This window comes from Akebia trifoliata, chromosome 14, assembly GCF_017979445.1.
Source record: "Akebia trifoliata isolate Shusen 1 chromosome 14, ASM1797944v1, whole genome shotgun sequence".
In the NCBI taxonomy this organism is placed as follows: domain Eukaryota; kingdom Viridiplantae; phylum Streptophyta; class Magnoliopsida; order Ranunculales; family Lardizabalaceae; genus Akebia; species Akebia trifoliata.
In genome coordinates, this window is record NC_141388.1 from 2340283 (window position 1) to 2356444 (window position 16162).

Consider the following 16162-nt stretch of genomic DNA (forward strand, 5'->3'; position numbering starts at 1 on the left):
GTGTTAGTAGTAGTATTTCTCCTTTAACGATGATGAAGTATAATGATTTGTGTATGAGATGTTATGTGGATGTTAGATTGTATATTATGTCGGTATTTTCTTTATTAGGAAATTTTCATATGTCCATTTTCAAAAGGAGATGCTGCCGAAATTTCGATAGAATTATAAAATTTATAAATTTATTTAAATTGAAAATAATTATTTTATAATTTTTCAATATAAATTATATATATATATATATATATATATGGAGCGGTTCGACAGCCCTAAAGTTTGCCAAGTTTGGTGCCAAACATTTTTTCTAAATCACTTTTGATGGGGTTAGAAGTTTTGGAATAGACTGATTTTTTGTGAGGATGATCTCTACGGTGAAGAGATCATCCTTACAAAAAATCAGCTCATTTTGAAACTTCTAACCCTAGTTTACAAGTTGAAGAATCGTGGACCGTCCAATTTTTGTAAATCACTCTTGATGGGGTTAGAAGTTTTGGAATAGGCTGATTTTTGGTGAGGATGATCTCCTCATCATAGAGATCATCCTCATAAAAAATCAGCTAATTCCAAAGCTTCTAACCCATATTTTGAAAATTGTTTGGCACCAAACTTGGCAAACTTTAGGGCTGCTGAACCGTCCACATATATATATTAAAATATTCTAATCATTTTTAGTGCATTTAAGGTATTCTAGTCATTTTACTAGAATCCATCAATAAAAAACTGTCAAACGAACATCAATTTTTAGCTTATGTGTTTTTATAATAAACAAGTTTCTGCTGAATGTAACTTTTCAAGCTCTAAGTTTCTACTTCTTCTAGAAGACAACTTTTAGAGCTAGAGTTGACTCTTGTAAAGAACAAACCCTAAGAGTCTTACAACTTTTGAAAAAATTTGTTGAGGAAATAGTGATGGATTTTTTCCACCTTTCTATTTATTAATTATTTCACCCCCATTTCTCATATTATTTATCACACCATAATTAAAGAATAAAACACACCATGGCTCAACTTATCATTTCAACATTACAAATCATATAACACATTCAAACAACTTCAACAGTTGTCTACAATTAGGATTGGTCCCTTATAAAATCCTCAAATAGAAATTTGAAAGAAGAGAGAGATTCTAGTGCCATCTGAACTTTTACTTATTCTCATTCATTGACTTTGTTATGGGAGAATCTCCATTTTGTGTGTTGAATATGATGAAATTTTGAGTTTGGTATACTGTTCATTTTAATTCCCAAAACATGTATTCGTCATTTTTATAACCTACAACCTCATGAGTTCGTCACTTTTAATATCTACAAATTCATAGATATACCAACGAATTCATCAATTATAAAAGTGACGAATTCACTCAAAATGCATGTTTTGGGAATTAAAATGAACAATGTACTGAAATCGAAATTTAAACATAAGTTGCGCAGGTTTTAAAAAAAAAAAAAACTTTTTTATTTTAATTTGATTGAAATAAATAAAAGTTGGGGTGCCAATATCAATTCTCAAAATTATTGTGTTTCAATTTAAAAAAGTTTAAGTATAATATTCTTAGTCTCATTTAAGAAGTTAATTTTAATTGTTATTTTTTCATCCATGTCCCCCACATACGAAACCCAACTTAGGTTTCTAATTGTTGTTAAATCTACGATATCGTATGGTTTTTAACATAGGCTGTCAAAGTTGTCATGAATTTTTTTTACTCATATTGGAGTCACTTTGGGTGGAAGCATGGCTGCAAAATTATCATCTGTGATTTTTTATTTTTTTTTAAAATCCTTTTTTGTAGATATATTACATAAATGAAAAAGGACATTATCCTCCAAAACTATAATAAATTTTAATTTCCATTAAAAAGATTTTATGAAACAGTTCAAAGTTTCATAAGAGTAATTAAAATTTGATCAATTAATAACTTAGGAACATTGTTTTGAATATTCAAACAAAAATAATTGCTTAGACACAATTACTAGAACTAATCAACACATATACAAAAAAAAAAATGCTTTGATCTAATGGATAAAAATGGTCAATATGCTGATTTGTGGTGTGTAAAATATTCATAAATTAGTGTGATACCACCAAATGGCATCATATCTCATCATCAATTATGGTTTAGAGACTTCTTAATCATAATTTATTGCTATGGACTATGGTTAAGCTGTTGAGGGTCCTATAATTAAATAGGCATTTTTAAATTTCCAACCTATGCTTCTTTGCTTCTTCTCTATCATATTTTTCTTACCTTCTTTCTCTCCCAATCAGCTCGAGATGGCGGCTACTGCTGGCAGAAGCCTTTTTCAAAGTCTTCTCTTAGGATTTTTAATATGGTTGATGGGCTCTACTAACAGTGGTGCTTCTTTGACTTCTTGGACCCTCTCTCTCTCTCTCTCATTCCAATCAATAAATATATGTATATATCCTGAGAAGACTCACCCCAATCTCAAAGGTTACCGGGCCCTAGTCAAAGTGTATTGTTTATCAAATCGACTCTATGAAATTTGAACTGGCCGACTCAACATGATTTTGTACTTTCAGTAAAAATAATTAATATTCTAATAATTTAAATATTAATTATCTAAGAAATAAGATAATATTTTGTGCCAGTTCACAAGTAATCGTATTATTCTAAGAAAAATATAATTATTCAAAAATAAATTTATATTAACAAATACTTTTAAATGCATAAATGATTTGATTCTTTTGAGAGGAGAAAAGAAACCAAGTTTCAAAACATGCTCTTGTGAAACAACAAAGTACTAAAAAGAATAAAAATCACATGAATCACACATGGATTTACATAATTCAGTAGTGTGTTTACATCCGCAAATCATAATCAACCTTCTTGACTAAGAAATCAAAAGAGAACATATATATACATAGGAAGGAGCGGTTCAGTAGCCCTAAAGTTTGCCAAACATTTTTCAAAACAGGGGTTAGAAGTTTTGGAATGAGCTGATTTTTGGTGAGGATGATCTCTACAACTCATTCCAAAACTTCTAACCCCATCAAAAGTGATTTACAAAAATTGGAAGGTGCATGATTCTTCAATTTGTAAACTAGGGTCATAAATTTCAAAATGAGCTGATTTTTGGAAAGGATGATCTCTTCACCGTAGAGATCATCCTCACAAAAAATCAGCTCATTCCAAAGCTTCTAACCCATGTTTTGAAAAATGTTTGGCACAATGTTTGACAAACTTTAGGGCTGCCGAACCGCTCCCTATATATATATATAATATATATATATATATATATATATATATATATATGGGGACGGTTCGGCAGCCCTAAAGTTTGCCAAGTTTGGTGTCAAACATTTTTCAAAATATGGGTTAGAAGCTTTGGAATGAGTTGATTTTTTGTGAGGATGATCTCTATGATGAGGAGATCATCCTCACAAAAAATCAGCCTATTCCAAAACTTTTAACTCCATTAAAAGTTATTTACAAAAATTGGATGGTCCACGATTCTTCAACTTGTAAACTAGGCTTAGAAGTTTCAAAATGAGTTAATTTTTTGTGAGGATGATCTCTTCACCGTAGAGATCATCCTCACAAAAAAACAGCCTATTCCAAAACTTCTAATCCCATCAAAAGTGATTTACAAAAAATGTTTGGCACCAAACTTTAGGGCTGCCGAACCGCTCCCTATATATATATATGAAAGAGACAAGTATTAATTACTTAAATAAGTATTTATTATATAAAAATACTAATATACCTTTTTTTTTTTTTTACTAAATTACAAAATGGATAAAATTATTATTGAAAAAAAAAAAGTGTTGGAGAATGCTAATATTCCCATGAGGTCTAGGACGTTAGCATTCTCCTATATATATATATAAGAAAAACATACAAGATTTTAATCTCAATGTAAACCTAGAAACTCTTGTACACCCTCTCATTTTCTCTCTCAAATCCTAGGGAAAAAAGAAAAAGAAAAAAACTCTATAAGTTTTAGTTTTTACAACCTTAGATATCTCTATTTAGAAAATAGGGAGTGCTTAATTATTTCTCAAAAAATAGAAACCCCAAAAATAGCAAAGGGTTGGAATCTGTTAACTCTTAAGAATGACTCATGAAAAAAACATGTGATCATAACCTTTTAAACACAAAATCCAATGGTTGAGATTTATGAATATCTTGATAACACAAATCTCGAAGATACTTATCCCTAGGATAAATCTCAACCATTAGATTTTGCATTCAAATGATTGGGATCATGTGTTTTTTTCGTGAGTCATTCTTAGGAGTCAAGGGACCCTAACCCAATGGAAAAAATTACACAATTCCCTTTTTAATAATATTAAAAGAAAACAAAATACAAGACAATTGCATAACAATCACCACCTAGACATGAATTTTGTCAATTCAAAGACCTAAAACAATAATTAATCATATGTGTCCATCGCTCCACCTTGGCCTAAATACTAGAATCACTTTTGAGAGAAATTGCATGTCTTTCACAAACGAACTTTGCATCACCTATGCTTGAGATGAAAACTCCACTTGAAACTTGAATTAATTCGACTCAATTACTTATATACTACACACTCTATTGAATCATCCTGGTCTACATCAACTCGATCATACAACCAATGTGCATATGTAGTTGTCCCAAGTCGACTATCTAGTTAACTTTTGCGGAGAGCATGGACTTGTCCTTTCAAATTGTAGTAACCACCTCACAATCATCTGTCATATTCTCTGGTTTATCGGGCTTTCCTTTCAACGTTCTAGTCAAGCCTTGTTAAACCAAGATATATCATTCATGATTCTTTGTTGTCACAGGCTGCAACTATCACTCATGCCAAATCTCTCAACCTCGAACTTCGTGTTCGAACTTTTCATTGCCATCCATACAAACTTGCTAACTCTGATAACTTCGTGAAAATAACGAATCGATAAAGAGAATAAAAATCGCACACAAAACACATAAGGATTTAAATGGTTTGACAGGGTACCTACATCCACAAATAATGAATCAATCTTTTTTACTAAGAAATCAAAGGAGAATCATACAAGAAAAACACACAAGATTTTAATTCCAAATCCAAACTCCTAAGTCTTATGCATCTTCTCCCTTTCTCTCTCAAACATTAGAAGAAGAAAATCCTTAAATTTTTACAATCTTATTTGTAAAATTGGGAGTATCTATCTTTCTAAAAGTACCCAAAAAAAAAAAAAAAAAGTACATAATTGATGTTTTAGTAATCCTAAAAAAAACCAAAGTACAAGACAATTGCACAGCTGCTTTTTCCATATAACGTATACGGACAAAAAAACAAGAAAATCCTTGCTATGTTTTTGGCGGAGTTAATCCGTGATTCCTATATTTCTACTTTTTATTTGACCTTAAACATGTGGGATCTATATTTTTATATGTTAAACTATATATTGCCATATATCTAGTCTCTCCTTATATAATATATTCTTAATTCATGAAAAAATGATGTGAACATAGAAGTTTGGAATTGTTGACATCAATCATAATTATTTGTTAATTATATAGTTGACCACATTAAATTGGAATAATTTTTGGCAACAGTGATCACCATGTTAAACATGCTTTGGATTTACCAAAATGTTATCTTTATGGCTCATAAGTGGGTGTAAGATCATGTAGTAAGTACTAGCCAACATTTATAAAACATCTTCCATATATATAATGGTAAATGGCAATTTTAGACCGATAAGTGATTAATGCTCATAAGTCGTGAGTTTGATTTTTAGTATGAGCATTAATTCCTCAGGGACTACCCATGAGGGCACGCCCTCACTTACTTGGTGAGTGTGATGTGCGAGCGTTACACATACATCAAGATTAATCCTTGGACAAGACCACGGTCTATGAACTTGGCAAAGCCTAGATACGGGTCTGATCCGCTGTCTATAGGGATACCCGATTATAAAAACAAAAAAACACTCCTTTATTTTTATTGAAAATTAATGAGTTCATGAATCAATCATTTTGTTATTCTCCTAAATAGTAACATAATGATATTAAGATCACCAATTTTCCACATCCAATCTTTTATTATAGTCATTGCCGTACATTGTGTGATACTTGCCGAAGAGTCTCCAACGCTTAAATTAGAATATTGCTTAAATTTAAAGAGTGATCCAATAATCCTTAGATTCGACTCCTTAATTACTAATTTATAGACATCTTGAATTTGAATACTCACGAGGCACTTTCCTTCTAAGAAACTTTTTCCACGATGTTAGGCATCCTGGTCATTGGTTTATGTATGTTATCCCATCTAAACCATATCAAAACTACATTGGAAATAAGTATTTGAGGGTATTTTTGTTTGGAAAAATAAAAATTTTAAACACATTTTAGTTAGTAAAATAAATTTTAAAGGTGCATTTAATGCATCTTATTAACGTATGCTCTTAGGGTACAAGTTAACGTAATCATCTCATTTTCCGGAGTTCATGGATCTAAACCTTCTAAGCAAATATAAATGAGCCTTTCTAAAGTGACTTTCTATGACACTATGCACAACACTGCACCGACGTGGAGATGTGAAGAGAACTGTTGATGTTTTTAACTTGTATTTAGAGGAAAAGCATCTATGGTTCCGTATACCTCCATGTCAGCTTAGTGCTGAAAGCAGTGTGTTCCGTAGTCACGATAACATTTTCCAAGGAACCGTGCTAAAAAAAACACTCAAAAATACACAACGACCATAGATTTTTTCTCTCCAGAATACACAAAGAAAAAAATTTATGGTTCTGTGCACATTCCACGTCGATTGAGTGTCTATTTTTTAAGTCAATTTAGTATTCTTTTCCAAGTGCGAATTCACAGAGTTTTTACAACGGTAAATTTTTGCCCGAAACCCCCGCGGATCAACGCAAATTTGTAAATTTCTGCGCCACAAAACCATGCGATCAGTAGCTTTAAGGCGGATGTGGAAAATTGTGATCCAAACCCGATCCATTGACAACCCGAGAAGAGTGTGTGTGTGGAAGCTCTGAGTGATGAAAGGGTGATCGAGTTGGGGGTCTAATTGCAATCATCCACAGGAGGAGAAAGGCAAGGTATGCTTGATTTTTTTTAACTTTTTTTTTATCTTTAATTTCTTTATCTTTCTGTTTTTGTTTTAATTTTACTTGAAAGTTTTTATTTTTTTATTTTTAAAGTTAGGGTTTTGATCTGAGCTGCTCAAGAGGATTAACCCTTTCGAAATTTGATCTATTTATTACTCTGAAGGCACCAATTTGGAGGACATAATAATAATCAGTTGTGAAATTATATTTAAAGAGTACCAAGAAGAGTATATGAGACACTGTTACATTTTTTTTAAACCCAAATAGGTATGCAGAGAAGAACAATTAATCGAGCATTAACACACAAAAACCTCACTCCAAACAAGTTGGTTTAGCTTTTCTGTTAAATTTATTGCAATGGAACCTGTAAACCACCTATTACAAGACATGGGTCATCACTAATTTCTCAAATTGTTTGATTTATTCATCCAAAAAATGTAATGTTTCATGGAATTTACATTATCTTAGATCATATTGTTACAACCACGATCCGTTCAAGATGATCACAATCTCCACCTTCAACTACTTTGAGGGAGTTGTTTCTCGTCCGAGACAAACTTAGACAATTTAACAAAAATACACATCGTCTGATCTTACTATAGTAACTACAAAATACACATCGTCTCCATTGCCATGTCATCCATTGTTCCCATCATGATTCTTCGAAACTGCTGTATTACCCATGCCAAATATCTATGCTCCACAAATTGCAATGTGACGCATTTATACATCTATCTTTTTCCAATTAAAATTTTCTTTGTGGAAAATATAACATTGCATTTATGATTATCTTATTTGTAGGTATATGGTGGTACCTAACTTAAGCTATCCCATCACATAATAACAATTGCTGTGTTCTACATTAATTAAAAATATGATGTTGGGTTCATGAATCTGTTTCTTAGAGGTTCACTGAGTTGATATTTTGTAATTTCTTTGGACTCTAATTTGCGCACTGTATTCTCTATCTGACACTATTGGTGGGCTCTAGCCAATGTTTGGATTTTGGAAGACAAGGATTGGGTTGTTCTTGGGATTTGAGAATCAGGAGGAATTTGAATGATTGGGAGATTGACATTATGGATGCTTCTCTTAATAAATGTGTAGCTTTCATTCCTTCAAAAAATCTAGAGAAGAGAGTATGGAAATGGTCTTCTAATGGGTCTCTTTTCAGTTAGATCTCTTTATTGAGATATATTTCACAAAGGGCTTCAACCATTTCCATCTAGTAGGATTTGGAAATCCTTTTATCCATCCAAGGTGATTTTTTCTTCGTATGGGCAGTGATATGAGCTACGATTCTCACGATTAACCATCTTTTGGATAAGGTTTTTGCTATGTGGAATTGATGTGTTATGTATAAGGCTTTGGAACAAACCATATAACCTTTTCTTACTCAATGTCCCTTTACTTGAAGCATTTGGGTGAAGTTTTTATCCATGTTCAGAATGTATGTATTTGACCTCTTTGAGGGTTGGTCTGCTATGACATTCTTTATGAAACTAAAAAACTTTTGGGAAGCCCATTCCTTTTGGAGTGTTTTGGTCCATTTTGAAAGGAAATGAACAAAAAGGTGTTTGAAAATAAGGAATGTTTCAAGGCTTGGTAATGAAATTGAAGTTCTTTTTATATTTAGAGTCGTGCTGGAGTGACCTCAAGCTGGAACCTCATATCTTACTTCTTGGTGTGTAAATTGATAGGAACCATAGATGCTTTTCTACTCGTATCTCGATGAAACACATCTATGGTTCCTATCCACTTTCACGTCAAGAAGTGCGATATGAGGTTCCAGCCTGAGGTCACTTCAGCATTATTCTTATATTTATGGTCATTGATCTTGTAAGGTTTAGGATATCTCGGTTCAACGACTTTGTTTTTAAATGGGAGTCTTTGATCTGGATCTAGACTGGTATTTTTCTTGTGGAGATCTCCCAATATTCTCTTTTACTAGAGTTCCCTTTATATATTTCTTGAACTTGTCAGCCCTTTTTTAAATAATTCTTTTTTCTTTTTACTGATAAAAATCATTAATAAGAATAAACACTAACCTTATTTTCTTATTTTCTTTTTTTCTAATTCTCAGCTCTTTTACAGTTTCTATGATGCATACAAGACCGTGTCATTAGTGCTCAGGGCTTTAATGGAGACCAATCCTGTGAGTTATCCCATTTGCTTGTTCTTTTCCTTTTTTTGGCCTGGTATTCGCAATTAGTTTTTATCAAAGATTTTGTGCTCCGATAATTTCTCATTTCATTTACCCTATTTTTTCTTTCAGGATAAGGAAAGCAGGGCTTCTAGCAAGATTGGTGACAAGTCAACGAGTGACGTTGTTGTTAGGCTACGGACACAGGAGGGTAGAGACGATCGGTTCTATTGCCACTCTCACATTCTCATTGAAAAGAGCAAGTACTTTGCTGACCGCCTCTCAGAGAACTGGCCCACATGCCAGATCCTCGATTGCCGCAACTGTGTCGAGGTATACTGCCAAGAATCTGAATTCAATCACCACGTCACTACCCTACGTCTCCTCTATGTCATCACAGATGGTTCAGTGCCTGACACCTGGCATGGGGTTAGGAATGCGCTCGGCATCCTCCGAGTGGCCATCGAGCTTGGTTGCCAACAAATGATTGGCGCTTGTGTTGACTATTTGGAAGCAATCCCTTGGGAGGAGGCAGAGGAGGAAGAGATCCTAAGAATTATACCGGGACTAGGCTCTCAAGCTAAACCGATCCTCGCTCGTCTCCAACCTGTTGATCCTACATCCATTGTAGAAATTTTTCTATCAGCCATTCGTTTCGCCACATCATCACCCCCTCCATACATGAGTGAGCTAAAATCCTCAGCTCAAGAGCAACTCGAGTACATGCTCACCGAAGATGATGATTCCCCATTGTTAACAGTCGATGATGAGATAAAATTGACAGTAAAGGATTGCATTAGGGGTCTATTAATGAGATTCTACAATCTATTGGAACTATTTCTATGTCAACAACCCAAGGAACAACCAGTTTCAGAGGCACTACAGTCTCTTCTTTCAGACTTGGCATGGGCTTGCCAGATTTTGGCTAAGATGGAAACAATGAGGGAATTTGTTTATAGTTGGGTAGAAACATCGGAGAAAATTGTGCAAGCTGTCAAGGGTGTAAGTTCAAATCCTGACATACTCAAGACAACAGTGAGGATTATTGAGGTGGCAGCCAAGGTTATGGAGGCCATTGCATATGGTACCGTGATACTTCCAACAGTGAAGCGGCATCACATGGTGAAGGTGTGGCTTCCGTTTGTGAGGATAACAAAAAATTTAGTTGATTCTACCTCAACAAGCAACGAGGATAACCCACCATTTAAGATGGATAGCGAACTATGGCAGAGCTTCGAATCAGCTATTGTGTCAATGGTGCTAGCATTACCATCAGGAGATCAAGCAGAGATCCTGACCGAGTGGTTGGGAAGTGAGCACATTCGATACCCAGATTTGACTGAGGCATTTGAGGTGTGGTGCCATAGATCTAAGGTTGCCAGGAGAAGACTCGCATTGTTCGGGGACATATAAAGTGTGACCAACTAGTCCACTAATGCATCATGATCAGTATCCCTCTTTGAGCTCTTTTGTTGTATAGCACTTCAAGTGGGAGGCTTACAGGCCCTTGTACATCTTGCCTTGTTGATTGTAACCTAAGTGTAATTTTGTGATTATGGAGGTCGTTATTGCAGAGTAATTGAAACCAAAAATGTTTTTTGTTGATTTTTTTTTTTTTTTTTGTTGAAACCAAATATGCAGAGAAACCCAAGCTGTGTTAGCATGTGTGGATGATAAATATTTATTAAGTGATACCAGCATAGAAATGATTATAAAAGTCCTTTTTTTAAAGAGAGAGACCCCTTTCCTGAAGAAAAACAAAGTCAGTGCCATATATAGTTGCTAGAGGGAGCATTTGTTTCGGATTCCTCACAAGGCCGGACCTCTTATAATGTTATAAAAGCGTCTCTCTTATAATTTAAATAAGAAAATCGGCTAAAATCCTACACAAGGCCAGACCTGTTTCTTACAATTTTGGAATTCATTTCTTTCGTTTTCCAAGTGGCAAACGTGGAAACTTATTCTATTTGTGAAGCATTCTTCAATCATACAACTTGAAGAAGAATAAGAGTATGTAGTGTGGGGGAGAGAAAAACACATTGGTTCCATTGATTATAACTGTTGTTACTCTTAAATTTTAAAATAGTGAATGTTACAATGAGTAGAATGGCCCTGCAAACAGTCCAGAGAAATTTGTAATAGTAAGGAACGAGCACTACCCATTATAATAGTTATTATTTCTGGTCTGAAACAACTAAAAATCAAGTAGTGAGAATCGTTTATGCTTCAACCGATTGGAAAAATACAAATCAACGAGAATGATAAAGAAGAGAAATAGAATTTTAAGTTTCATCTGCGCCCCAGGCCTCATCCCTCAAGATTTGTCTTGTAACTATGCGGTTCCTTCTTGCTTCCTCCTGCTTTCTCAACTCTCCAGACCCAAAAGTCGTCGTAGAAAGTTTGCGCCCCATCCCTTGAGCAATCAGCCTCTGTGCAGTTCTTGCAGATGTCTTTGGTCTTGGATAGGGAGGCTCAAGATCTGAAAAAATATATATAATCAAATGAAATATCCAACATTAAGACCCAAGTCTGATTTTTCTCTTTTTCGCTTCTCTTGGCATAGCTTCAAAAATTATCAGGAGACATATTTGATGTATCTTAAATACTATGGGGACCTTGTGCAGAGAGAACTGTTGGCCGATCGTACCCGTGTTAAGGATGAGGTACAAAGGCCTGAATCCAAGCCAAGTCCTCTACAGGTGAACAGGTAAAGATTGCAAGGGTTTTGAAATCAGAGGAAACAGAGATATGATGATATAAATTAGAATGATTTGCCCGGTTTTTTAGTGGTCAGTGCCTCCCAAGGAGTAGGTCTGAAGGTTTTAATGTTTTAGTGTGGAGAAAAGCTAAAACAGTCACGACTGAAATATTCCAACACATTTTGAGACAATCTCAAACATTTCCATTGAGGTTTGTTGGTGCACATTAGTGACCAGATATATTTCAAGACAAGGAAGTGGAAGAGTTAAATTTAACTTTGATGGAAAGATCCTTAGAAGATTGCCACTGTTAGTTGTATTTGCTTGTCCTTTCCGACACGTTATCTTCCTTTTTGGGAGTTATTGGTTCTCAATTTCCATACAATTTGATTTGCATTTCTGACAAATTTCAGCAGGAAAAAAAATAATTGGAAAATGGAAAATAGGATACCTCTTCTGGAAATTGAGCTCAAAAGGCTATCATTTTCACTGAGGACACGTACTGTAAAAGTGAAGTGGATGCTGTCACGGGCCTCTAGTGCTGCATTGGAAAATTTGAAGTTGTGAACATGAGATGGGATTCCAATTTTTCTTCAAAAATATTGAATGGCCTTACATATAATTTAATTAATTGCTATGAATTGTGATATAAATAAAAGTCAACTGCCATGAAAATAAACAAGTTCTCATGATTAACAATATTTATGAGAAGTTCATGAAAAAACAGTACTAGTTTAGCTTAGGAGATTCTTCATTGAAAAAAAAAATTATCAACCAAGGATTAAATTCCCATACAAAATGAACGGAAAGGATTTTCTGTTTTATAACAAAGTTCCTCTGGGGATTAAATTATCAAAATAAATGATGTAAAATTTAGACAAGTAATTCAACAGTACACGATATTTGGCCTGAAATGCTTCTTTTCATAATGACTTCTTAAACTTCTACAAGCACATGTTGATATTACACAGTAGCCAGTAACATAAAAAATTGTGTCACATACAGGAAAATAATTACAACAGTTTTATAATATATTAATTGCACTCAAACAAATTAATGTAACATTTGTACAATTGATAACTATTTAAAAAGGAGGAACCTATCTGCTTGCAAAAGACATGCAAAATCACATTTTACGTTTACAAAATTTTGTATCTAATGAAGCAAATTGGTCAGACAAGAACTTACCTATGGAAGGTGTTCGAAATACTGCAAGTGCAACAGTATCATTGACCCAACGAATGACAACTCCATGTTCTCTGAAGTTCTCAAAAAGTTTCTCTAATTCTGTTGTTGTAGTTCTTGGTGGAAAATCAGCCAGAACAAGAACATGACTGGCACCAAATCTAGCTAAATCATGACAGAAACAAACCTTAGATCCTACATGTTATTTGATCCTAAAAGAATGAAGTTCAAAAAGGGCATCATAGCACCATCGGCACACAATTAACTTACAATTTCCAATTTCGGTTTTTTCTTCGTCATCAGAATTATCACTTGCCGTGAGATTAGGTTGTTGATCGCTATACAAGCCATTCTTCATGTATAAGAAAGCTCCCCTGCCTCGCCGTTTAGGGGTTTGAAACCCAGTATCTCCCAACGAAAGTTTTGATATTTCAGCATCAAGTTGGGGAGACAATAGTTCGTTTGATGGGCGATCAGCAATAGTTTCCCAATCTGCATTGTTTTCACGAGAGAAAAGACATTAGAATCCCCTTAATGTTACTTTGGGAACATTAGTGTTTAGCACTAAAAAGGAAGCTAGGAGTCATGCAAATTTAATTGAGGTAAAAAGAAACTCTAATTTTTCTTTTTCTGTTTTTCACAAGTAAAACGTCACTCTAATCATCAGAATGCATCATCATCGTCTCAAATATAAAAAAGTATTGTTAGGAAACATGATGCGAGGACCCACAAAGTCCTTGAAGTTCAGTAAATTCATGCAAACTAGATCAAGTTTCATCGGTGAATAGGTTTTCAGGAGAAACACAAATAATAGTCATTAACATGAGTTTACGACTCAAAACGGAACCAAACGAGTAACAAACTTGCAATGATAGTACCTTGATGAAATCAGCCACACTATGGTTAAGATAATTGAAATCCAACAATTAATGAAAGAATAATGATTTTCTGATGCCTCCCTCTCTGACACATGCACCCTGAGGTGGCATGTGCTAGAACCATAGAATCTTTCCTCAGGATACACAACTGCACATATTTATGGGGATGAACAGTTATGTATCCCGAGGAAAATCTATGGTTCTAGCCAATGCCACATCAGACCGTGTCAGAAGGGTGTCAGAAAATCACGACTCTTAGCGAAATCTACCACACAATAAAGGATCTCTTCTCGCAACAAGTCACCTCACCTTGAACTACAACTCAATCAACTCTCAATATCAAAATAACAAAGGTATAATTTATTTATTTTATATATAGAACTCTCTAACCTCACTTTTTAACACTAATCAAATTAACAATTTAAACTTCGAAGTATAATCACCAACATCTGATAACAATAAAAATATCTTTTAATTAAAAGGATACTTTAAAAAAAAATCCTATTTTTTAATCTTTTTGATCTCATGTGCCTGAACTACTTATTACAATCTCCATTATCACTTCAACTATCTTCAAGAAGTGCAAACTCGCCTACAAGTACTGATTCAAAATCTGATGAACTTTAGTTAATTAACAAAAAATTAATTAATAAAGTTCCAACAGGGTTTTTTTTTTTTTTTTTTTGTGAAGAAAGTTCACTAATTTATAACAAGCATTATCGAATGAGTCTAGCAATCACAAAGTAAAATTTCCACCAAAAAAATCAAAATCACAAAACAACAATAAGAATTTTCCTACACAAGTATATTATGGAAGTTCATCAATCGAAAGAACTAGAGATCAATAAAAAGAAGAAATAAAAAACAAAAGACATGAAATTAAACCAAGAGACATCACCATCATCAGACGAAACAGAGGCATCGCAAACTGAAGCATCAGAAGTCGAAACCTCATTTTTCACCGAATCTACCTTCTTTACGATCTCCGAATCCCTGAAATTCAAACTATCATTATTAAAATTCAAAAAAATTAAAAATAAAAACAAATTAAGAAGAAGAAGAAGAAATGAAGAAAGCCTAACCTTAAAGGAGGGTGAATTGGTTGATTTGATTGAGAACTTTGTTTGATGAGAAAAGCGCGAGTTCGAAGTTCGTCAGATTTTAGAGAGAAACCTCGAGAGGAGTAAAGATTGGCCAAGTCGGTGAGAGCTGAGGCCAATTGGAGATCTGAAGGAGATGAATTTAGGGTTTCGTGCTTCGAAATTACAGATTCGAGAAGAGAAATAGCTCCTTCGACGTCCCCTCCATCGATCAAATCTTCCACTGCTTGACTCCAATTATCTGCTGCTTCCATTATGGAATCTTGAGGAAAGTCTTTCCTATTGTGTGGTAATTTTATAGATCTGTTAATTTACATTTTTTGGTTATTTGGAATGTTGGATCGAAAAAGGGAACTTTTCCAACGGGTTGTAAAAGCACCTCACGAATTAATAAGAGCAACCCCACACCATAGTCGAATTGTTTCATCTTATGTGGGTTAAAGTTTTGGAATGAATTGATTTTTTTGTAAAAATCTGTCCATTCTGAAACGTATAAACCCTTCAAAACTGATTTAAAAAACAAAAAAATGAACAATTTACAATTTTTAAATTTATTTTAATGGAATTAAAAATTTCGGAATGAATTGATTTTTTGTGAGGATGATCTCATCATAAAAATCATCTTCACCAAAATTAGCCCATTTCAAAATTTTCAACCCATATAATACAAAACAATTCGGCTATGGTGTGGATTGCCCTGATTAATTCGTAGAGTGCTTTTATAATTACCCTTTTTCTAACCTCAGTCATGATTGAGGCTCTTCATAAAACTAACGATTGAGATAAGAGGAAATGCACCAGTTTCCTAGAGATTAATATTGACTTTTTAAGGATTAGTAAAAAAAATTTAAGAATGCATTTTCCTTAGAAAATAATATAGAATCCCAACTATTAATTTGATGGATAGTCTCAACTGTGGATTTGAGGGCATAGTCGAGGCTAGTGTTCTTCAAGATGCAACCTTCCAAATATATGCATACACTTTGCACTTAGAGCAACTCGAACGCTCTCAAGCCTTGGCTCTGTATTACTTCCCAACTGTCATTTTATAGTGCCAGAGTCATCCAAAATCATTCCAACGCACTTGGGCTGGGGCACACT

At 34.0% G+C, this 16162-nt stretch overlaps 2 protein-coding genes across 4 annotated transcripts; one reads left to right on the forward strand and one right to left on the reverse strand.

Moving 5' to 3' along the window:
- Positions 1-6711: 6711 nt before the first annotated feature.
- On the forward strand, positions 6712-10804 carry LOC147385443 (BTB/POZ domain-containing protein). 2 transcript variants are annotated; one of them, XM_086423000.1, is made up of 3 exons: positions 6712-7047; positions 9140-9211; positions 9332-10804. In XM_086423000.1, the coding sequence occupies exons 2-3, from the start codon at positions 9197-9199 to the stop codon at positions 10610-10612; spliced, it is 1296 nt and encodes a 431-aa protein (XP_086279126.1). In that variant the 5' UTR covers positions 6712-7047; positions 9140-9196; the 3' UTR covers positions 10613-10804. The 2 variants fall into 2 exon arrangements, with proteins under 2 accessions (XP_086279126.1, XP_086279127.1); XM_086423001.1 differs by having other exon boundaries at positions 9151-9211.
- A 534-nt stretch (positions 10805-11338) lies between these two features.
- Positions 11339-15397, reverse strand: LOC147385444 (coiled-coil protein). 2 transcript variants are annotated; one of them, XM_086423003.1, is made up of 6 exons: positions 15044-15397; positions 14860-14954; positions 13350-13575; positions 13087-13244; positions 12350-12439; positions 11339-11678 (listed from the first exon to the last, which is right to left on the reverse strand). In XM_086423003.1, exons 1-6 carry the CDS (start codon positions 15313-15315, stop codon positions 11482-11484), a joined length of 1038 nt encoding a protein of 345 aa, XP_086279129.1. In that variant the 5' UTR covers positions 15316-15397; the 3' UTR covers positions 11339-11481. The 2 variants fall into 2 exon arrangements, with proteins under 2 accessions (XP_086279129.1, XP_086279128.1); XM_086423002.1 differs by having other exon boundaries at positions 13087-13248; positions 13354-13575; positions 15044-15392.
- Between the last annotated feature and the right edge of the window lie 765 nt (positions 15398-16162).